Below are 24,673 nucleotides of genomic sequence, written 5' to 3'. Positions count from 1 at the left end.
CCCCCACCCCATGGAGCTGACAGGCAATTTCACTAGGTTATACATATATTATCACTCGAATCCTTTTCCATATTATTCATTTTTGTAATAGTCATCTTTTAAAACCAAAACCCCAAATCATATAACCATATAAACAAGAGATAAACCATATGTTTTCTTCTGGATTTCTGCTCCCTCAGTTCTCTCTCTGGCAGTGGATAGCAGTCTTTGTCTTGAGTCCCTTGGAGTTGTCAAGGATCATTGCATGACTTTTTCCTACAATCTCAATTTTAATATTACTGTTGAATTTTATTAATATTAATTAAAATATCAATATTACTTTTGAAATGCTATTTGTTGTTGTAGGAGAAGCAATTCTGGATACCTGTTTTGTCTTTGACAGAGAAATTTTAAATTAGGGAATTTCTTTTTCTTTTTTAAATAACTTTCTAATGCAATTTGTCTAAGCTGTTACAAAATTATGATCAGGCAGCACACAATCCTGCTAGACTGGCAGAGCTAAAGAAGCCCATTTTTCTAGTGCACAAAGAAGAAAAGTGTGAATTGTGCTTGTCTCTTTGGCTTATTTCTCTTGTGATCATTCAGAAGTGCCTTGGAGTCCTGTGGAGCTGGCCAATGTACCCATGTATTATCCTCATCTGCTTGTTGGAGCGAATCTGGAGCATGTTCAGATTCAACCACTTACCTCCCCTCAAGGGAAACCAAAGAGCCTGTGCCCTAGAAAATGGTGAAAGAACGTTAGATTCAGAGTCAGAGGGCTTGAGTTCGAATCCCAGCCCTGCCCCTTAATGCTTGGGGAGCTTTTAACCTCTTTGGATCTTGGTTTCCTCAAGTGTAAAACGAGAAGGTTGGATTCTGAGGTGCCTTCCAGCCATAGATCTAAGATGCTTGGCAGTGTCAGAATTTCAGATGTTTCAAATGTGAGCTCATTTTATCTCAGTCCGGGCCTTTGGGAAATGGCGAAGTGATCGTATTTATTCCAGTGGCCCTTTTCTCTCTTTGATAGTATTATCTTCTCTACCCCTTCTTCATAGAGCCCCAACTTTTAAAATCTCATAGTCTATCTTTTCAGACCTTTACTTACAAAAGGATTTTAGAAATGCATTCTCATATGATAAATATATAACAAAATTCCAATCACATATATAATATACAAATGTAGAATATAAATTAATTTATATATTATAAAACTTCAAGAAACATTGGCTAAACAAAGGCATTGAGGGGAATTGGGAAAGGCTTCCTTAGAAGATGGGATTTTATCAAAGATGTCAGGGAAGCCAGAAGGCAGAGGTGAGGAGAGAGAGCATTCCAGGCATGCAGGGGTGAAAATGCATATTAGGAAATGGAGTGTTTCTTGCAAGGAACCGCAAGAAGGATGGCATCACTGAATTGTAGAGTGTGTGGAAGGCAGTCAGGTATAAGAAGCTGGCACGAGAATTCTTGGGAGTGAGGGAAAGGGAGGAGTTTTGAAGAACTTTAAAAGGCAAACAGGATTCTGTACTTGATCTTGGTGGCAGTAGGGAGCCACTCTCTGGAATTTAGTAAATGGGGGAAGGAGGGTGACATGGTTAGGACTTTAGGAAGGTCACTTTGACGCTCACTGAAAATGGCCTGAAATGGAGAGACCAACCTGTTGCAGTAGTGTAGACATGAAGCAATGATGCCACAGCAAAGAGGGGAGTGGATGTGAGATATCTTATGATGGTATAATTGGCAGGAGTTGGCAACATATTACATGTGGAAGACAAAAGTAGAGAATTAAGGATAACGAGCCTGGGTGCCTGGGGAGATAATGATGCCCTCAAGAGTAATAGAGAAGCTGGAGGGAGGAAACATGAGTTCAGTTGGTGACATGCTGAATTTAAGATATTTATGGGCCATCTGATTGCAGATGTTCAGATAGGCAGTTGAAGATTCGAGAGTGGTGATCAGAAGAGAGGTTGGTTAAATAGTTCTGAGAATCACCTGCATATCAATGATAATTGAATCTGTGAGAACTAATAAGATCATCGAGCAAGATAGTAAAGAACAAGAGAAGAAGGCCAAGGACAGAACCTGGGAGCACAACTGGGGTTAAGGAGCAAGACTGGGAGCGAGACCCAGTAAATGAGCCCGAAGATCAGGCAGGCAGATAGAGGGTGATCGCTAGTGTCCCAAGGCTTCAGAGGACCCGGCCTGAGAAGGACCCCTTGAATTAGCAGTTAAGAGATCACCAGTAATTTTGGAGAGAGTGGCTTAAATGCAATGATGGGGTCAGAAGCCAGATGGCAGAGAATTAGACTGAGAGACTGAGAGGTCAGGACATGGGAATTGGCCTTCTCATGGAGTTTAGCCATGAATGAGAGGAGAAGGAGGGGGCAATGGCCAATGGAGATGAGCAGATCAAGGGAAGGCTTTTAAGGATAGGGGAGGCATGCGCATTTTTGTATTCAGCTTGGAAGCCACCTAATTAACTGGGGGAGATTGGATTATTGTGTGAATGAGAATGTTAGAGGGAACAATCTACTGCAGAAAATAGGCTCAAAAGTATTTGTGGAGGGCTTAGCCTTGGCAAAAAGAGTCAGTTCTTCCTACGAGATGGGTAAAAGAAAAAAATAGTTGATAACACCTAAGTGATGTGAGGAGAGAAGGGAAGAAAAGAAGATTCTTGGCAGAATGGCCTCAGTGTTTTTCAGTGAAATATGAAGCAAGATATTTAGTAGAGAGGATGGGATAGGTGAGAGAGGAGAGCTGTTTGGGCCAAAGGGGCCCTCCTGATTCCTCTCACATCCCATTGGGTATGTGCCCAGCTATGCCAGCTATACTACAGGGTGAATTCTATGTTTCCAACACCATGATGGGGAAAGTTTAAATATGACTTATTGGCTACGAAAGCTTTAGAGGAGAAAGTGTTAATTCCTCGTGTAAATAAACACCACACAGACTGATCCATTGAGGTTGAATATCTTGAAGTTCCAGTGAACATTATGTAGGGTTCAGAATTGAATGGAAAGAGGAGTGAATCTGGACTATGTCTATAGGGTCTTCTTATCAGTGGACTACTTTATAGATACAAGCCTAGAAATGGAATCTTTGGGTCAAAGAGGATGGATGTTTTTGTCACTTTATTTGTATAATTCTAAATTGCTTTCCAAAATGGTGACACTGATTCACAGCTCCACCAACAATACTCTAGTCTGCCTACCTTCCTTTAACTCCTCCAACATTGACTCTTCCCATCTTTGGTCATTTTTACTAATTTTCAAGGCATGAGGTGAAACCTCAAGATTTTTTTGATTTTTAGTTCACTTCTTATTAGTGATTTGGAGCATTCTTTTACATGGTTATTAATAGTTGGTAATTCTTTTGAGAACTGTTTGTTTATATCTTTTGATCATTTATCTTTTGGGGAATGGCTTTTGGTTTTTGATATATAAATATATATGTAGTGTTTATTTAATTTAATATTTGTAATATTGAATACATGTAATTTTTTAATATATCTTGAATACCAAACCCTTAAAGAAATTTGATAAATGTTTTTCCCCATTTGAACACTTCCTTTCTTATGTTAGGTGCTTTAATTTCATTGGTGCAAAAGCCTTTCATTTTCATAAAATCATTTATTTATTATAGCTTTTGTAATTGCTTCTTTGACTAAGAACCATTGTTTTAAGAACCTTTTTTTGATTAAGGGCACATCTCCTTCACATAGCTATGAGAAGTATGTGATGCATTTCTCTTCCAGTTTTTTTATAGAATAATCTTTAATATTAAGGTTACATTCCATTATGTGATATGTTATGGAATATGGTGTTTTGAACTTAAATTTTGCCAGATGGCTTTCTGTTTTTCTCAGCAGTTTTTATCAGACAGAGCATTCTTTTCCAAATAATTTGTTTTCCATTTTATCAAACGCTGAGTTCTTGAATCCGTTATTTCTGATTCTCAGTTGTTTAAGGTTTTCCATTGATCTGCTTGCTTTGTACGTGTTAACTTTGTTTGATCCTTGTTACTTGCCCCATGAGGTAGCTCCTAATTTCCTCACTTTGCAGATGAGGAAACTAAGACCAAGAAGGTTAAGTAACTTGCCCAGGGTCATCTAGCTCATAGGTACTACCATAGGCATGATTCATAGGCACTACCACAGGCACGATTTGAATTCAGGTCTTCATAAATCCCAGTCCAGTGTTCTCACCACAGTACCCACTTAGTCGCTTCCAATGAAAGAGCAATCGCTAATCTTCTGTTGGGTCCATGATGTCAGTGAGGCTCTCTCAACCATTGTCATTCTGGGGCAGCCACAGGGCCCAGCTCAGATATGCTGGGACTCTTTGCCTTGAGGGCAGGGACTGTCTTCACATTTGGCTTTGCATCTCCAGACCAGACCAGGCATGTAGTGGGTGCCCAGTAATTGCTTGTTTAATTGAATTGTCCAGGTGTATCTAAGAGGTCTCGGCTAGGATCTCTCTCCCTATCTAGTGTGAGGAAGGGGCCGATTAGATAAGTTAATGTGTATCCCTCTACACGTTTAGGTCCGCTTGTTACAGAATTGCTTATAGGAAAGTTAGGAGGGGACTTAGCAGAGGGCCTCTGACAAGTGGGCTTTACCTTGGGGTTCGCTAAGGAGGGGAAACCTCCCCTTCTTGAGAGAGCGCCCAACGGCCCTTCTTTAGATAGTTGGGGACGGTTCTGTCTCATTTTCTCCAGGCCAGGCCTGCCTGGGTCCTCACCTGGTGGTCCTGGGACTCTGAGGCCGGCTCCCTTCCTGCCACCATCTTGCTAAGGCACCAGGGTCTGCAATGATCCAGCCTTGGCAGGACAGTTTACCCCGAGTTCACGAAGCAGAGATTTCCCAACCAAAGCAGCCTCGTGTGTTTGAAGTCATGGCCGGAAGGAGAACACTAGCCGCTCCCCCGTCGCGTCGTCCTCTGGCTAGGTGCTGGCTGCCGGCCTCTGCCCTTGGCGTCGCTCACGGCCCACAGGACCACCGAGGAGGGTTGTTTTCTGGAGCTTCTCAAGAGTCCACGAGAGCTGCTTCTGCCTTATGCGGATTGCCCAACTCTGGTGTCTGACATACGCGTGAACTGCCTCACGATGGCTGAACAAAATCCAGGCCGATCCAAAACATGGAACAAGTGTGCCCCTGCTTTGGGGTCAGATATTGGGATTTATTTTTATTTCCAGCAGGATGGTGGATCAAATTAAATGGTTTGCACATGCTCTCTCTGGATTATCTTTCCCTTCAGGAAATCCACCTGGTCCTTCTCTATTATGTATTACGGGTGCCAGAGCCTTGGCAACGACAATGATCTTATCTGTTCATTTGTGAAAAGGCTTTGTTGCTAGAAGAATGCATAGCTTCTAGGTCTTTCTCGTCTGAAAAATATTTGAGGGAGCAGCTGGGTGGCTCAGTGGCCTGAGAGCCAAGCCTACAGTCAGGAGGTGTTGGGTTCAAATCAGGCCTTAGACCCTTGCTAGCTGTATGACCCTGGGCAAGTCACTTAACTCTCCTTGCCTAGCCCTTACTGCTCTTCTGTATTATGTCTAATGCACAGTATTAATTCTAAGGTGGAAGATAAGCATTGTTAGAGGGGGAAAAAAGAAAAATATTTATGCATTAAAAACAAACATTTGAGTCAGGTGGGGTGTAGAGGAAGGCATTATTTATTTATTTTACTGAGGCATGTTTTGGGAGTTTCTTGTGCCTCAGTCTTAAAGCAATGTTCATAAAGCTATTTCCTATCAGACTTTTATGATCACTGAGGTTTATTTGTGGCCCTTTGAGCCTTAGGGAGGACCCAAGTCAATGCAAAAGCATTTATGAAGGTTCTTATGTGTAGGACCCTGTGCTGGGCACTGGAGACAGCAAAGCAAAAATAAGTCCGTGCCTTTGAGGAAGTCACTTTTCTCCTGGTCTGTGCACACCAATGTGTGTGGTACGATGAAAACTGAGAAGAAAGAGAGTCACTCTGAGACTGCGAGAGGCAGGAAACATTCACCCAGCACCCTTCCAAAGGGCCATTTTCACCCAAGTCAGTCCAGATTAAAACCAGAGGCTGCTCCACCTCCTGGCACATTAACCAGCTCTTTCCTCCCACACACATTCTGCTCTGTCTGCCTTCCAGACCTTGTTTACAGGATGCTGGCAGAGAACCTTCTGAGAGCAAGAGTCCTACGTGGTGACCTTTCTGAATTCAGGGAAATGACAGCGAAATGGCCCTCCTGCCACTGCCACAGATACTTGGCCCCCAGCTACGTAGCCCACCGCACTTAGGATCTGGAGATGGTGCAGCTTTGTAGGCTGGAGCTTTTTGGTCCAGAAGGGAGTCTGGCCGGATGGTACCCTTTGTGCTGTTTCCCTGGAGCACCACTTCTTCCCCGTGTTTGCAAGTCCTCGTGGGCCTGCCATCGTTTTGGAAGATGAGGCCAAAGGCTTCAGGCCTTCCTCCGGTTTCACACTGCAGGATGCAGAGCTGAAGCTTTGTGTCTCCTCTAGAACAGCAGCCATCTCCAGAACCCCAGGGGGAAGGGGAAGCCTTATTAGCTTGTATTCTTTACAAGCTGAGAAGATAAAAACTCCCTCACCAACCCGTGAGGCCACTGGATTCATTCCGTCCATCCTGGGTGCATTTCTTGCCCAGGATATAAATGCATCTACTGGAGGAAAGAAGCCAATGTATGGACAGCCTGGCGTGTGCGCATGCACACACACACACACCCCCACTCTGAAAGGTGGCACTTGTTATTTATAGATTCTTGCCCACGCACACACATTTCCAGACAGCCTCCTCCCAGAGAGCTCTCATAACACAGTGCGTTAAGGCATCATTTTGTCCTCGCCAGTCTTTGGAGGAGGTACCTTATGGTTTTCCTTCCTACCGTGATAAACAGACGCACCTGCAGCTGCTTCTCCGATGCCTCTGGGCGCTGTCATCTTGGACCTTTGTTCCTGGACAGTGGAAGAGACTGTTAGACGATGCTAGTGAGGGGGCTGGAGAACTTCAGAAGCCAAGAAGGCTGAGGAGGAAGGATTCAGAACAGATGGAGACTGGGGAATGGAAGGCACTGGGAGCTGGGGCTAGGGATGGAGGCAGGAAAAGGCCTCTTGGCAGAAGGTGGGATTGGAGCCGAGTCTTGGAGAAAGTCAAGGAAGTGGAGAGGTAGAGATGTGGAGGGAGGGCTTTCTAGGCATGGGGGACAGCCAGTGCCAAGGGCCAGAGTGGGGAGATAGGCTGCTAAGTGGGTGTAATAAGCAGGAGATGAGTGTAGTTGGCTCTCAGCATACGTGATGGGTCAAGTGTGAGAAACCTGGAGAGGCCGGAAGGAGCACCGTTATGAAGAGATTTAAATTCCAAACAGAGGGCCTTTCGTTTGGTTCATCAGGTGATAAAGATCCACAGGAGTTGATTGGCATGGGGGCAAGGAAGGGGGTGTGTGTCAGATGGTCAGGTCTGGCCTTAGAAAAACCCCTTTGGCAGCTGGGTGAAAGCTGGATTCAAGTTGAGAGAGACTTGCAGAGCAACAACTTCAAAGGCTCTCTTAAGCAATGAAGTGGCTCTGGAGTTTGAAGGGAGGAAGCGACCAGATTTATAGTAGTAGATAGGATACATGGGATGAATGCAAGGGAGCAGTCAAGGATGACCCCAAGCCAGCCCTCCTGGGGACCAGGAGGCTGGAGTGAACCTCAACAATATCTGGAAATTTGAGAAGAGGGTAGCGTTTAGGGGGAAATTCAGTCAGTCCGCAAATATGTTGAAATGCTCAGAGTACTCCACTTCGGGAGGAGCAGAACAGGAGCTTCTTTACAAATATTTTGAAATCTGTAAGCTAGAGGTAGGGTTGGCTTTGCTTTCTATGGTCATTTGTGACTTCAGAGCTCTGCTAGTCAGTAGTGAGTGGGCTGAGGCCAAATTCTGACCTTTTCCTATCTAAAATCCCATGGTTCTTGCTTTACCTTCGGTAAAGTTTGGCAGCTGGAGCTAAGCCATGGAGTTTCATCCCAGATAGGTCCACAAATGAAAGGATCTATTCTCTGTAGGCTTGGTGTGACAGCTGATGAAGCATTCTAGAATCCTTTTGATTCATTTGCTTTAGGAAAACTGGTTCTTTATCTGTCATCCACATTTATATATATCCTTTGGTATTGGACATCGGTGCTTTGGAGGGAAAGGAAACCTAGTTAAGGTTTGTCAAATGGTGTGAAGAGAAAATCTGACCACAATGCAGATAACAGTTGGTTAATAAATTCTTTGATAAATGAATTAAGATTGTGAGGCAGGTTGGTGGCAGGTCTGACCCTTTACAAGTGAGCTTGACTGCTTTGCTGCAGTGTTGTCCAACATGTGGGCTTTGGCCCTCATTGTTGCTCCAAAGCCTTTCCAAACCAGATTAAAAAGTAAATGGGAAATATTTAGCAAAATAAATAAAAATACAGTGGAGCCTAGACATGTTAACATGTAATTTTCTGAGTCAATCAGCAGCCCATATCTTGTATGATTTAGTGGCCCCATTTCTTCTTTCCTTCCTTCCTTCTTTCTACTCCTTTTATTTTTTAAAAATTACATATAGTAACAATTTTTTAGCAATTGCCTTCTGATCTTTTACAATCCAGATTCTCTCTCCTTCCCTCCCTCCCCTTCCCCAGATGGTAAACAATCTGATAGAGATTATTCCAGTGTTGTTATGCAATACAAATTTCCATTTTTTTATGTCGTGAAAGAAGACATTTATCTAACATGTAGGAAAAAAACTCATGAAGGAATAAGGCAAGAAATAGTATAGTTAGATCTGTATTCCTACTCTTGACAGTTCCTTCTATGGCTGGGGACAGCATTTTTCATTACAAGGCTCTTGGGTTTGCCTTGGATCTTTGCAATGCTGATAATAATTTAGCCTTGCACAGTCGATCATTGTCCATTATTTCTGTTACTGAATACACTGGTCTGGTTCTGCTCATTTCACTTTGCATCAGTTCAAACAAACTTTTCTGAAATCATTCTGTTTGTCATTTCTGCTGGCACAATAGTATTCCATTAAAACATAAACTTGTTCCTCCATTCCCCAATTGATGGACATCCCTTCCATTTCCAGTTTTTTGAGTGGTTTGATACCTTTTTCCTTACCTTTTACGCATCTCTCTTAATAGGCCTTGCCCTCTCCTCCATTGCCTTTAATGATTACAGAATGAAGGGGGACACTGGTATCAGTTCAGCTCATGGGAAAGCAGTTGCTCAGCTCTGGGAGCACAATAATCTACTTTGCATTCATTTTTCTGCACTTTTGGTGTCAGGGATCATGAAGGAGTTCAAAAGCCACATTTGAGATGAGGCAGTTAAGCCACCAGATGGAACATAAAGGCGAGTGCAGTAATGTCTTTCATCAGGATACCAGTTCAGGAAGAAGGGAGGCTGGGAGCACCGAAATATGGGCCATTTAAACAGGTGCTTGTGTCCCTTGGGATAGAGCTCTCTCATCCTTTAGCCTCATAGAAGTTTCATTGAAATTGCTAGAGAGCCTACTCTTGAAATAGTGAGAAATAAATTCTCTCTTGTGCAGAGGTCCTGTGCTTGTGGCCTGGTTATAGTAGAGCATGTTAATCTGCAGAGTGACATTTGAAAAGATATTAGAAAATCCCTTGAAATGTCAACATGCATTTGAAAGAAGCACGGTATCATTGCCAATTTAAAGCTGCCCGTGCTTGTGAGAAACTCAGTTCAGTGAGGAAACCTTGGAGAAGATCTTCATGAGGCAGAGTAGAAATAGTCCTGGCTTTGACTCCTGGGACACCTTAATGCTCACATGATCTTTGGTCTTGACCTCATTATGGTTCAGTTGCTTTATCAAATGAGATAGTATTCGCAAAGCGCTTAGCACAGTGCCCAGCACATAGTAGGTGCTATATAAATGTTTATTCCCTCCTCCCCTCATCAGTGAAGAGAATGATAACCTGTCAAGGCTGTTCTGAGGACACTGCTTTGTATCACCACCACCACCACCACCACCACATCATCATCATCATCATCATCATCATCATCATCATCATCATCATCATCATAATTCAAGCTTTTAGTTAAATAGGCAAAGGCCAAGGCAGAAATTGGGTGCCGCTAGAGAAGGATTTTCTTCATTTTTGTTTGTCAGAAATAAGACCCAACAAAACTTCTTGTTTAGTGATGACGGTAAATGGTGGGCAGCCTATTCACCTTTCTGAAAACAGACCGGTATCTGCTTATGACTTAGAACCTAAATACTGACATTGTCAGTGTGCTAGGATGCCTGCTCCATGCCAAATCCCAGGTGCCAAGTTCTTGAATCTTCATCTAAAGAGTAACCCTCCTGGAAGCTGGGAGACCAACGTTAGTTGGGGACTGTGTTCTGGTTCCTCCATTCCTTTCCCCACTCCCAGAAATAGTAGCCACAGAGAATTAAATGAGCCATATTGCCTCTTTGGAAATGCCCAAGTTCAGAGTAGACAGTGCACTGTTGGAGCTTTAGAAGAAGCTGTGACCCAACAGCCACATAGGCATTTTTTGTTATTTTGGTGTTCCTTTGTTAGGAGTAAATCCCTGTGGTTTTTAAGGTACACTGGAGGCTTAGACAGAGGCTTTGTACCTTCTTGCAACTATCCCTTGACCAGAAAGATCTAGGGCTTGACCATGACATGGGACTGTTCTAGGTCAGGCTTTAAACAAAGACCTAATCTGGGGAAATAGCTTCTTTAGCTGATATTGTACAGGGGCCTTTATAGAGAAGGGAACTGGATCTTGGACAGGAAAAGTGACTTGCCTAACATCTCATGGGGAGTGAGGGGCAAAGCCACATTTCAGATCAAGGTGCAAACTCTCTGGGCCCCCAGACTTTGGCCTTAAACTCCACACTGCCATTTCCTCTTCCCACCTCCCTGATGTTGGGGACAGGAATTCAGCTGTAGCTCCAACTTCCTGCATAAGGTTCTGCAAAGTAGTGACCCCAGCCAGCTGGTACTTGGAGCTCACAGATTTGTGCCTTCTGCTGCCTTAACTTTTTTGACTGGGTTGTCAAAGTTGTCAATTTGTAAAGCTGTAAATTAGGAAATGTAACTGTCATTAAATCTAGATTTTAGAAAAACATTTGATAAAGAGGAAAACATAGAATGATATGAGCTGTACATTGAAATGGATTTTAAACTGGTTGAATAACTGAACCCCAAAGAGGAGCCATTAATATTTCAATAAGCCCTTGGAAAGAGGTCTCTAGAAGAGTGCCCTGGGATCTGTGCTTGGCCCTGTGCCATCAAACATGTTTATCAGTGACTCAGATAAAGGAGTAAAAGGGATCCTCTTTCCAGATGATGCAAGGCCGGGAGGGAGAGCTAATCCATTGAGTGATGACTCAAGTTCCAAAAAGATACAGGCAGGATGGAATGTTGGGTCTAATTGAACACGGTCAACTTTGCTGGAGCTAAATGAAAAGTCTTGTGCTGAAGCTCAAAAAACAATTTCCCAAGGGCCACATGGAAAAGGATGTTTGGGCACCAGGTCAGGGGAAAGGAATCCAGGAGATTATGGGGCCTGCAGGCTCTGTAGGAACTGGCCACATGCTACCTCGGCCAAGAACCTTCCTGTACTTTTAGGCTGTCATGAGAGGTGGAACTTCCAGAAAGGAGGAAGAGATAATCAAGCTGTATGTAACCGACCTAGTCAAACACAACAGCCCATTCTGAATTGCCAGTATTAAAAATGCAACCAGGATGCAAAGGGGTCTTGAGTTCATGACATTTGGGGACATAAAAGGGGAAGACTTAGGGAGACAGTGTGCTCCCTGTCCTGGGGAGAGGCCCTTGGTCTGCTCGGTCCTAACCCAAAGAGGTATAATTTAGGCCCAATATCAGGAAAGATGTCTCAGAGCTACCCCAGTAGAATAGAAAGGTGCCTCAGAAAGTAACAGCCTCTTCTGGAAGTTTTAAAAGATTGCTAAAGATATTGTGGAGAGGAATGTTTTGAAGAGAGGTATTGGTTGGCTTATGTGACCTCTCCAACTGGAAATTCTGTGATTCCTTCCTTAGATCTTCCTCTGTTTCTGTCTCTCTGTCTGTCTGTCTGTCTCTTTTTCTCCTCTTTCTCTGTGTTTCCTTTCATCCTTGATCTGTCTCTGTCTCTCCTTCTTCCCCCACCCCTGCTATTTCCATTAAGTTAGGTAACACAGTGGATAGAGAGCCAGGTCTGTAGTCTGGAGGACCTAGGCTCAAATCTGGCTTCAGACACCTCCTAGCTGGGTGGCTTAATCACATAACTCCCCATTGTCTAGCCCTTGCTACTCTTCTTCCTTAGAACCTATTCTTAGCATTGATTCTGCGACCAGAAGGTAAGGGTTTTTTTAAGATGTATGTTTTTATAAGCACTTATCACTCCCTCCTAAACAAATTGACAACAGAAAGAAAACAACACAAAACCCCTCTAACAAATATTCACAGAGCAGCCAGATAAATTCTCGAATTGATCATGTCCTCATTGCCCACTGGTAGCAGGTGAGCAGTGTCCTCCAGACTCATGGGTTATTGTGGCACTGATAGACATCCTACAGCCTTTCAAAGTTAGTTTCTCCCTTAATATCATCATCGTTCTCATTATTGAAATTTCTACCAACTTCATCTCTGCCTCAGTGCATGTAGCTTTTCTTCTTTCCTCAGGAACTGTCCACTTCCTCATTTCTTAAAGTAGAATAATATTGTGGTCCATTCTCAGATGATCATTTCTTTAAGCCATTTCTTGGTTCCCCTTCAGTTTCTAGTTTTTGACTTTTATGAAGAGCGCTGCTCTAAATCACTGGGGTTTTTTCTCTCAAAGAAGCTCATGTCCTGGCTCACAGACTGTCTCTAACCCATCACTGATGTTCAACATCAGGTGAGAGAGACGTCAGGGTATTCATTGGTGTCCCCTGAAATGCCCAGTTCATCAGTTTTCTTGACTCTTAGGTTTTCCACCTTTATTCTCACCCACATCTTAGATATTGCCCTTACTCGGTTTCTTCCATGATTCTGAATTCAGAAATTCCTTCTCTGGTCCCAGTTTTAACAATTTTGAGGCAAAGCAAGTCTAATCTATTTTCCATGTGACAGTCCTTCTCTTTCTCCCTCTGCCTTTCTCCAAGAACTATTTTTATTTAGTCCATTTGTTTTAAAGTAATTAAAAGATTTGTCACATACTTAATTTTGAACATGAATGCTAGTTAAAACTTGTGTTTACCATTAAATTTAAATGCACAAAAATAAACTGTGCTGGGAAATGATATGTAAATCTAATTGACCAAATTAGAATATGAGCTGAAACAGTAATGAAAAATTAGTAAGGGATCATGGAAGACTTCATGAAGACGGTAACTACTGGGCCTTTGGAGGAGAAAAGGGGAGGGGGCAAGAGAAGAGATAATAAGCATTTGTGTTGCATTTGTTTTGTGCCAGGCACTGTGCTAATATCATCTCATTTGAGTCTCACAACACTGGGAGGCAGGGGCTTATTATCTTGTCTATTTTATTGTTGAGGAAACTAAGGCAGACAGAGGTGAAGTACATTGCCCAAGGTCACACAGCTCATCAGTGTCTATGGCTAAATTTGAACTCGGATCTTCCTGACTACAGGCCTGGCACCTTATCCACTGTGCCACCAGTTGCCTGTTGAAAGCAGGATTTCAACTATCAGGGTAGTGGAAGAAGTCCATTCTAGGCATTATATAGTCTGCAAATACCCTGAGCTCAGACTGGCAGGGCAAAATTGGGCAGTGGCCCAAAGTCCAATTTGGCTGGACTATGGGGTCCCCAAAGGGGAATGGTATGGTAGAAGATTAAAGTTGGAGCCCAGCAGGGACAGGGCATCCATGCCAGTCCAGGGAACTGGCATTTTATCTGGGGGAGGTTCCCTACATAGTGTCTGAACAGAGGCAGTGCTCATCAAATGCTTGCTGGGTGGTGGATTAAGAAGAATGCCCATTAATAGATTGTGAGCTCCTTAAGGGCAGGGACGCTTTAGTCTCTTTTGGTGTGCTCAGCACGTGACACAGTGCCTGGTGCTTAGTAAATGTTTATTAACAGTGATAATGAAGGGAAGACGGAAGATTAGAGTGATTTTAGAAAGGAATACCTTTTAGGAAGCTTTTCCAAAAATCTAGCCAAAAAGAAAAGAGAGAGAGTGGAAACAGGCGAGGGCTGTTGTGGAGGAAGAATCGTGGGATTTCAAGAACTGGAAACACATCAGAGCTCCTTTAATTATAGGCAGGAATCTTTATCATAAACGTGTTGAATCCAGCCTTTGCTTGAAGGCTTCCAGTGATGGCAAACTCCATATTTTTTTTTTTTTTTTTTTTTTTTTTTTTTTTTAACATTTATTAATATTCATTTTTAACGTGGTTACATGATTCATGCTCCCCTTTCCCCTTCAACCCCCCCCCGTTCCCCCCCCCCCCCATGGCTGATGCACATTTCCACTGGTTTTAACATGTGTCATCAATCAAGACTTATTTCCATATTATTGATAGTTGCATTGGTGTGGTAGTTTCGAGTCTACATCCCCAATCATGTCCGCCTCAACCCATGTGTTCAAGCAGTTGTTTTTCTTCTGTTTCCACTCCTGTAGTTCTTCCTCTGAATTTGGGTAGCGTTCTTTTCCCTAAATCCCTCAGAAAAACTCCCTATTTCTTGAGGGAACCCATTCTATTTTTGGACAAGTTTAATTAAGTTGTTGCTAAAATTGGCCGCTCTGCAATTGCTACCAACTAATTCCAGTTTTATCAACTTTGGGGCAAAACAAATCTAATCCATTTTCCATGTGACAAAGCTTCAGACACTTGAGGACAGCTATTGTGTCCCAGCCCAAGTTTTCTATTTTCTAGGCTGCAATCCCAGGACCTTCAATGGAGTCTCTTAAAACATGGTATCCAGCTCCCTGGGAACTCAGGAGAAGGGGCCGTTAGCTTTTGGGATTGCTGTGTCGTACTATTGACTCTGGCCTAATAGCTTCAATGACTAGGTATTTATCCCTTCCTTTTGAGTCCTAGCTAATGAGGTTTGGCGCAACATTCTAACCTCCTCAGCTCCTTCTGGATACCATTTTTGTCCTTCAACACATTAAAGTCATAGAATTCGATCAGTGTTGAGGCTGGAAGGGGGACCATCTAGTACAACCATCTTATTTTAGAGGGAGCTGGAATGAGGATACCAGAGACCTAGAGGGGAAAGGACTTTATCAAGGTCACTTAGCTAGCTAGTGGCAGACATGTGGCAGCCCTCCTCGTGACAGTCACAAATTTGAGAAGCCTGCCATGCATGCCTTTATCTAAGTCATTGATAAAAATGATCAACTGAACCAGCTAATGAAAGAATGCTTTGGTGGGTGTAAAGGTTAAATTTAGTGGTGGGACTTAAATTATGTGAAATAACGTGGTTGCCAAAGTTAATATATCTCAAGTTAGAAGTTTATTTACAAAATAGAGGGGAAACAATAAAGTAGAGAAATGTGAGAGAGGTGAGAGAAAATACCTATACTAGTCCTCGACAGGAGGGCCAGTAGTGAGTAACTAGGAGGCCTCCTCCAAGATGGAAGCTAGTCTCTTAGGAAACTGGGAAAGGAGTCAGCCCTTTTCACTCAACCAACGAAGTAGTCCAAGAGTCAGAATCTAAGTTGAAGCCATGATTCACGCCACAGTCTCCAGTGCAGTTCCCTGGAAGACTATCTCCAGGAGACACTCTCTAGGAGACTCCAATTGAATCCCCCAGACACTGCCCCTGGGCAGGGCTGGACAATTTGGAAACTGTGATTGACCCCTGTGAAAAGGGGAAGGGATAAGAAGACACCATAAAAGCCATGAAATCCTTGGGCTGAAGGCAGTCAACTATTTATTTTAGAAATCACCTCTTTCCCTTTTTTTTAAACCTTTACTATGTCTTGGTTCCAAGGCAGAAGAGCTGTAAGGGCTGGCAATGGGGGATAAGTGACTTATCCTGGGTCGCCCCTCTAGTAAGTGTCTGAGGCCAGATTTGAGCCAGAGAACGTGTCTTTCTAATATTCTAAGTGGCTAAAAGAGAAGCATTAAGCATTTCTGCTGCATCCCAAGAGCCACAGTCATCTCGGAAGAACACTGGTGTCCTCATTTGAGTATGAGCTGAACTCGCCACTTTTCTCATAGAACCCCAGGATTACTTGAAAGAACAACCAATAAACCACGGTTGTTTAGCCTTGGGAGTTTGCAGACATTTTACCAAAAATGCAGTCCCTGAGCCTATCACTTCAAGGAAGACGATGAACAACGTTGGTTACCAATGATAAAATAGGAGCTTTTGGATGATCACTGGAATTGGAGAAGACCGGACCCGCCACTATGAACTTGACTGCTGTCAATACTGAAACGCGTCTCTGATGAGATCGGGGAGGTGGTGACCAATGCGGTAATAAGCACACATTTGCATATTACATATCATAAATAGGTTCAAACGAGCCACCCCTCGGAGACCTGCGTAAATCAGCGGGTCAGCATTTCCCAAAGGACCAGTTTCTGATGTTGTGCAGGCGGGAACTGGGCGCGCCCGAGCTGCATCCTTTAAGTGACGCTGGAGAGACAAACGTGGCTGAAAGCCCATCCGATGGCGATGGCGGGGCTGCTCACGGGGCAGGTGTGGCTCTGGTCCTGGGCTCTGCTCACGTGGCCGATTAGATCCGGTAGATTAAAGTACTCGGAGTATGTGCTAAGTTTTGCTCTCACCGTGTAGAAAAGTCCCCATCCAAAGGGCGAGAGAGACCAGCGGCTTGACTGTTGCAGACTTAGCTTGACTCCACCTTGGCAAACTAGCGGTGTGAGTTATCAGGAAACAGGATCCACGATGAGCTGAAGAAAGCGCCGGACGCTTCTCCTTTCCCAGCACGCCTCTGCGGGAGGCTGAGATTTCCTCCTCTTCAAGCAGACAGCACGTGACAACAACAGGCCGAGTGCAGAGGCCGATCTGGGGATCCGGCTGTCTGTCTTCTCTTAAATGAGGCCAGACCTCGCGGGGTCCCTCTTCTCACTCGTTTTGGCGTTCTTTTGGAAAATAGTTGTTTTTCACAAACATGTTGTACTACGTCCATTATTGTTTTAAATTCATTAATCCTATTTTTAAATGGCCTTGTCGTTTCTACCCATATTAACTAGGGCTCTCTGGAGGGCCTCGATACTATTTAAGAGCGTAAAAAGGGCCGAAGCGTGGCCGAGGGCGAGCCCTGAGCGGCCCCGTGCGCGCGGCGGCGGCTTGGCCAGGGCTGGACACGTGGGCTGGCTTGGATGAACCTCTTGTTTCTCTTTCTGAAAAGGGATGGCTTGATGGGAACAGGAGAGCGAGAGGAATAAGTTTGAAAAGTGGACATGACGGAAAAACAAATCGGTATCCTTCAAGAGAAGGTAATTTTTACAAAAAGGGAGCCAATTAGCTGCCAGATGAAATGATATTTAAGTTTGCCCTTGAACGTCACATCGGGAGACCTGGATTCAAATGCGGCTCCAGTGGCCACGCCGCAGAATGGCTTTCCTCACCTGTAAAACGGGTTTGGCAACCCTTTTATTGTCCCACTCACAGGACTCTTGTGACCTCATAGAACAGCTCTTGGGAAAAAATTCAAAAAAAGGCATCTTGATAACATTATTTCCGTGTCACTTGTTTCGGGGTCCGTAGCCCCTGCCCGCCCCACCACCGGAGACCCCCCGTCAGAGCACTGTCCAAACGGGAAGAATTGCCGTCATGTCTCTGCCGAGCCAGTTCAACTTGTGGAGAGCTGCCGTCGGGGACGAGACTGGCCCGGGATCACACAGCCACGACATGTCTGAGGACAGATTTGAACCCAGGGCTTCCCGTCCCCAGGCCTGCTCTCTACCAAGCCACCTAGGCACCCCCAAGAGACACATCTTAAGTTGCTTTGAAAAGCCATTTGCCAGGGCAGTTGGGTAGCTCAGTGGATTGAGAGTCAGGCCTAGAGATGGGAGGTCCTAGGTTCAAACCCGGCCTCAGCCACTTCCCAGCTGTGTGACCCTGGGCAAGTCACTTGACCCCCATTGTCTAGCCCTTACCACCCTTCTACCTAGGAGCCAATACACAGTGCTGACTTCAAGATGGAAGATAAGGGTTTAAAAAAAAAATCAATACTGTGCATTGGTTCTGAGGAAGAAGAGTGGTCAGGGCTAGGCAATGGGGAGGGGCTGGGTTAAGTGACTTATCTGGGGTAACACAGCTAGGAAGTGTTAAGGGTTTTAAAAAAAAAAGCCATTTGCCAACCTGTGTCACATTTGGGCAGGGTGGCCAGCTGGAAGGAGCCCCCCCCGTTGTAGCCATCGTGCCATCTCTCAGGTTCGGCCCACCAGCCTTTGCAGACGCTGGTCCTTCCACAGGCACTGAGTGTTCATTACATGGGCCGCCGGGAAGCCCTCCTGGCTTTGGAGGAGGCCCATGATCTTTTGGAGAAATAAAATGATTTAGGGGGAGACAGCCCAGGGTCCCGGGAGACGGGGAGAAGCTCTGTGTGAGGGAAGCTGCAGGCCGGCCTGGCCGGGGCCCAGGAGGGAGGAAGGAGAGCTGAGTTCCTCAAGCTGGCAGGAGGCTGGAGAGGCCTGGGGAGCCCCTGAGTTGGGGGTCAGTACTTGCAGAAGATGCATTGTGTGGGGCCTCCCCTTTTGAAGCCCAACTCTCTAGGCCCTAAACTCTGCTGCCCTTGGGACCAGTGTGGGCTCCTTGGGGGCATTCACATCCAATCCGGGGAGGCTGGCCGGACCTCTCAGGGCACAGACATGCTGGTTAGCCCGAGTAAGTTGGGAAGCCCCGAATGCTGTAAAACTGGTGCATTGTTTGTGGAGCTGTGGTTCTATGCAACCCTCTGGACCAAAGTTTGAAATGATGCCCCGGAGGACTGTCTGTGAGATCTTGGGCAAATCATTTCACTGTTATGGGCCTCAGTTTCTTCATCCAGTAAATGGTGGTGAACAGGGTGCTGACTTGTGACAGAAAGACCCGCTTCTGACATGAGATGTGTTGCCTTGGGCAAGTCACTTACAGGGGTTTCTGGTTCCTTCCCAGCTCCATCTGTGATGCTGTGACTCAGTGTCCTGTGACGACTGCGTGCTTGAGGCCTTCCATGATTGTCATTATCCTTAGCCTTGGGGCAATTATTACAGGCGTCCCCAGCCTGAAAGAATGGTCAGTGGGGAGGAGCGGGTGCCCAGGCTGGAGCAGCAACAGCTGACCCAGGGCTGCTCATACAAGGAAATGAGGGTCTCCATGGTTTTCGTTTAAGTCAGAAGGTTGGGCCCCTGGAAGGTGGGGAGGGGGCTGCTGTGGGGCCTCTGAGAGTCCGAGGCAGAACCTCTGCAGAAGAAAAGGGCTGGGCGGGGGATAGGGGGCTTAGCTGTGGCCCTGGAGGAGCCTCCCCTCCTGGGCCTGGGAGTGAAGGATGTCCAGGAGAAATCCAGCCTGTGGAAGGAAGACTGCCCTGCCCTGCCCTGAGAGAGAGCTGTGCTGTCTAGGGCCCCAGGGCGGGTTTCTCTAGTGAGGGGAGGCTTGGAAGAGGCCCTCATAGCCTCCCCTGAGCCTTCGGCTTTCAGGGCTTCATGGCATGGGGGGAAGAGCTCGGTGGAAAGGCCTCATGTTTCGTTGTCCCTCGGACACGTTTTCCTGCTGTGCGCTCCTGGGAAAGAAGCCATAACTCCTCATGCCTGGGCTTTGGCCCTTTCCCTGCAAGGGAAGTCCTTGAGCAGCGCTGGGGCAGGAGGGGACGTTCTCGCTCTGTTTCTGGCCTCTGGACCCCTTTCCCTTCTCTCTGGGGCCTCCGAAGAGGTCTTAGGCCTGAAAAGCCCCATTTTGTCTTGACTTTTGGAGGCCATCTGACCCCTTTTGTGCCTTAGAAACGGGGGTGTTACGGGCCTTTTTGCCCCCAATGACTAGAGCCCTGACACGTTGCACTCCTAATGGTTCTCATTGCTGACCATGGGGCTCCTTCCTTCCCACCCAGAAATGACCACGCCATTTCAGCCTGCGGCGGTTCACGTGAGTATCGTGTGGGACGGAGAAGCCTGTCCGTGATCTAGAATAACCCCTCGTGTGTCGGCTGCCTGTGCAGTCCTCCCTAACAGCAGTCTCCTCCTGACACGCTTCTTTGCCCGGCCCTACTAAACACGACTCATCTAACCCTCCTCGCGTGAGCTTGGGGTCGGGAGTGTCGTCCTACAGGGTGCAGAGCAGCAACTTTTAGAAGGGTCCTCCCGGATCTCGGGCCAGTTGGCCACGCGTCCCTCTGCTTTTCCCGCACTTCTGCCGGTGCCCGCCGTGCAGGAAGGGGTCCTTGCCCCCCCGGGGCTGGTTCCTGGGGCCGCCAGACTCCCCCGGGTCATCCTCAGCATGGCTGTAGGGAGAGCCCGGACGTGAGGAGACTAGTGACCGACGGGCACGGCAGGGAGCTGGAGGGAAGAGGCATTTTCAGTCGGTCATCGTCTTCCTTGTCGTTCCGGTGATTTCTCTCACCTAACCAAAGTGTCTCTGACTTTGTCCTTGCCTAACCTCTCCCGGCCCCACGCGCCCTTTCTCCTTGCGCCCAGCTCCCCCTCGGCCATCGGCCCCAAGGGGCAGCCTCGCGGGAGCAGGGAGGTGCTGTGGGCTCACGGCCATGTTGGTACCTTGCAGGTTGTGTCATCACCATTTCTGGACGCCTGACCTTCACGAGCAATAAGTCCATGGAGATTGAAGTCTTGGTGGACGCAGACCACGTCGTGGATCAATCCCAAGAGAGATTCCGGGCCGCCAGTGCCTTCTTTACGTACGTGTCCCTGAGCAAAGATGGGAAGACACTCCCGGTGCCTCCGCTTGTGGTGAGTACACCTTGTGTGCACGGGCTCTGCCGAGAGCCCCGACGGCGTTCAGGGGGACCCCGGACTTAGCTTAGCCCCCACTGGCCAGCCCTGACCACTCCTCTGTCTCAGCGTTGATACTCGGGCAGAAGGGAAGGGTATTAATAAGATCAAGTTTAGAATTCTTTGTAGGCTGTAAAATGCTCCTAAATCAGTTCCTGAAAGAGGGCCGGCTTTGCCCTGGGAGGAGGTCCCCGGGAGCGTCTCCTTTCTGTGCCTTCGCTTGGGCTCTAACTCACTAAAATGGCCTTGTCCCAGATCTGCCGCTGACTCTTGAGGCAGACGGATTGGACTTGGCGATCCCAGAGGCCCTGCCCAGCTCTGGTGTCCCAGTCAAAGGAAGGTTTCACGTCTGTGTCCCAGGTGCTGGTTTCTTGCCTGCTCTCACCGACGACTCTGGGCTCTCCAACTCGCGTTATAAATTGGGTTACTCTTGCTGGCATTTTTGATGAATTTGTGGCGTCTGGTCTCTCACCCTAGGCATGTTTGGAGGCTGTCAGATGGATCTTTTCTTATCCTGTGTTTGTGCTTAAAAGTCGTGGTTTTACAGCTTCAGGAGCTTCTTGGCATCTACCGTGAAGTACTTCAGAGGAGAGAAAGGAGAAGGTGGCCCGACTGCGACGTCGGGGTCAGGCACCCTTTCTCTTCTCAGGCTTACCGTCCTGAGAGCTTTCTTTTACTTAGAACCAAGTCCTTCTGTTTCCATCTATTTCATGGACTACGAAGGAAGCCAGGGCCCTTAGAATAAACTGAGATGTGGTTGTTACGGTTGGGAAGAAGGGAGGATTTGTGGAGGGAAGGGAGTTTGGATGAAAGATGGCGATGGGGAGCCCGAGCGGCATCACTCTGAACCAGAGCCAATTCGTGTCCAGCGAATGACTGGCGCTTTGGTGGAAGAGTTCAGGCGGAATCACTCGGGCGTTCTACCAGCCCTGAGAAACAGTGTCTGCAGAGACACTGCCCACCCCCACCCCCATCTGCTTTCTCATGTCTAGTCCGTGCCATGCTCATTTACAGTTTTCTGTCAGATATCACACATTTAAAAATTGGCTATGAACTTATTTTTTAAAACACACACAGCAGCAACAATAAACAGATTTCCTCTTCTTTCAAAATCCATGGTTTCCTTCTTCCTGTTACTATGATCATACCATTATTTCCTTCTAGACTGGAACCAATAGGCAGTATTGATTCCAAGAGAGAAGTAAGGGGTGTCTGTATTTATTTTTTAGTACGAACTATCCCATTTTATTAGCAGTTAGTTCAAGGCTGTGCATTAGTGATGAGGGTTCTGTTTCCCCATAAGACCAAAAGGCAGGCAGGTGTAAGAGCACTAGGGAACAGGAGCGATGGGCTGAACGGTATCTCACTTCCCACTCCATCCTGCCCTCCTAACACAGGAAGAGATGCTTCTTTCTCTCTCCCCTAACACTGTTCCTCCCTTTTCTCCACATCCCCATCTTTTCTTCTCTAGGTCAACCCCATCCCAACTCCTTCAGATGTTCTCAGGCAGGATCAGTTCTCCTGTCCCCCGTGCCATTTCTGCAATGACTCTAGCTTATCTCAATGAACTTAATAAAATGTGGCACTGGCAATGGGAGGGCCTAGGTTCAGATCTGGCCTCTGGACACTTCCTAGCTGTGTGACCCTGGGCAAGTCACTTAATACCAGCTGCTTAGCCCTTACTGCGCTTCTGTCTTGGAACTAATACTTGGGATGGATTCTAAGAAGGTAAAGTTTTTAAAAAGTAAAGATGAAAACTGCAGGTCCAAGAAGAGGCTGCTGCTGGGGCCAGTCTGGGAGGGGTTTGGGAGTCCCAGCAGAGGGGATACTCCACTATCTTTTAACCTGTCACGTTTCCTCAGAGGCCCAGATTTCCTTCCTGGGAACCATTGTCTGGTCGTGCCTTCCCTAACTTGTACTCATTCAGCTGATTCTTCTTTTCCAAGTGCACTATTCTCTGTTGAGTTTAATTTTATTTGATTCAGCCAGTTGTTCTGCTCTGTTGAGATCCTTTTTTGATTTGGACTCGACTATAAATGTGCCATCCTGTAAGCAGTAGCTATGCTTTACTCCCATACCCACATCTACTGCCTCTTTCACGGAGCCTTCGCGGATCTCTCCTCCCACCCCCAAGTGGGACTTGGACTTCTTGGACTTCACTAAAGATTTTGTTTAATCTATTTTAAATTGACTTATACGGCTGGGTGTTATAGTAGCTGTTGATGTGTCAGGTAGTCTGTACTGCTGAACTCCATGGGTTCAGGCCATGGTCTCCACTAAGGTTCAGAACTCCCCCAGAGGTGCACCCTGTTCCTTGCACAGAGCACACGCTTAGCAGCCGTGTGCCAGCTTGAATTGAACTGACGGCCCCTCTTCACTGAGGCAGGACTTAACAGTTGGAAGGGGAAGACCTTGCCTGCCATCTTGTCCAACCCAGCCATGAAAAGAGCCTACACCATCCTGTCCAAGTGGCCATTCCAGCACTCGAGGTCCTCAGAGGCAGGAGGGAGCCCAGGTCCCTTGTGGGCAGCTCTCAGGATTGGCAAGTCTTCACTGATGTCCAGCCAGGATCGGCTGCTTTAGTGCCTCCGCCCATGACTCCTAATTATAGATAGCTCTGGACCCAAACAGAAGAAGCGTACTACAACTGACCTTTAACTACAAAGGCCCAGTTTTGTGGCTCCGGTTTCCTCTCCTTTCTAGGCTAAACAAGCCAAGTTTCTTTAGTTGATTCTCACATACATGACATGAGCTCAAGACCCTTCACTGTCCTCATGGTCCCTCTCTGCATGTCCTCCAGTTGCCCAGAACCTAACTCACGTCTCCTGCTGGGGTGGTCTGGCAGAGGGCCTGCGGCCTCCCTTTCTAGATGCTCTGCCTGACTTTTTGGCTGCTCCATCACAATCCTTATGGCTTGCAATCTACTGAAGCTCCCAGGTCTTTCTCCAAACAGCTGCTATCTCACTATGCACCTGTCTTATTCTGGTGAAGCTATTTTTTCATACCCAAATGTTAGATTTTTACATTCATCTCTATTGTATTTCATTTGGTTCAGTCCAGTGCCCTACCCCAGGCATCTGGGCCTCATCTCTTTGGCTGCCTGCTTTTTGCAGCTTTTTTGTATATTGTCCCTGCCAATATATTTTGATTAATTATTAATTTTATTATATTTTAAAATGTACAAATTGTGGTCTGGCCTCCACCATCATTTGTGGACCCCTAAGACAGCCTCTCAACATCTTGCTGGATGTGACTGTTAACCAATGTGTTAGCTCTACCTGCTGGTATTGAATCTTCTGTAGATATGATGAACATGTATCCCATTGTCCAAGTCATTGTAAACATGTTAAAAGCACAGGATCAGGCACAGATCCTGGGGTACTCCACTAGAGACCTCCTGCCACACTCACACTGAACCACTAAAACTGCTTCCCGAGTCCAGCCACTCAGCAAGGTCTGAATCCATCTCAGTGGTTATCATCTAGTCCACATCTCTCCATCTTCTCCAAAGCAACGGTGTGAGATACCGTCCCAAAAGCTTTGCCAAAAAACTAGGAATACAATGTTGGTGGTGTTCCCCTCATCTCCTAATTGAATCGTGCTGTCAAAACAAGGAGAGGAGTTGAATTGGCCCAGCTTTTCCTTGATTAGGCCCTGCTGGCTCGTTTTTCAACACCGTTTCCCTTTCTAGACGTTTGCCAGTATCTCTCTGTCTCTCTCTCCTTCCCTTTCTTTCCTCTCTCTCTCTCTCTCTCTCTCTCTCTCTCTCTCTCTCTCTCTCTCTCTCTCTCTCAACAGG

At 46.3% G+C, this 24,673-nt stretch overlaps 1 protein-coding gene across 1 annotated transcript in view; it reads left to right on the top strand.

The window, feature by feature from the left end:
- ACOT7 (acyl-CoA thioesterase 7) overlaps positions 1-24,673 on the top strand; it is a 128,940-nt gene that overhangs the window by 78,659 nt on the left and 25,608 nt on the right. The window contains exon 8 of the mRNA XM_044668660.1: positions 20,648-20,832. Coding sequence (XP_044524595.1) covers positions 20,648-20,832 — 185 coding nt within the window. The remainder of the gene's footprint in view (positions 1-20,647; positions 20,833-24,673) is intronic.

The sequence above is a fragment of the Gracilinanus agilis genome, chromosome 3 (genome assembly GCF_016433145.1).
Source record: "Gracilinanus agilis isolate LMUSP501 chromosome 3, AgileGrace, whole genome shotgun sequence".
In the NCBI taxonomy this organism is placed as follows: Eukaryota; Metazoa; Chordata; class Mammalia; order Didelphimorphia; family Didelphidae; genus Gracilinanus; species Gracilinanus agilis.
The sequence above is the reverse complement of the archived record's forward strand: the minus strand, read 5'-3'. Positions and strand labels throughout refer to the sequence as shown.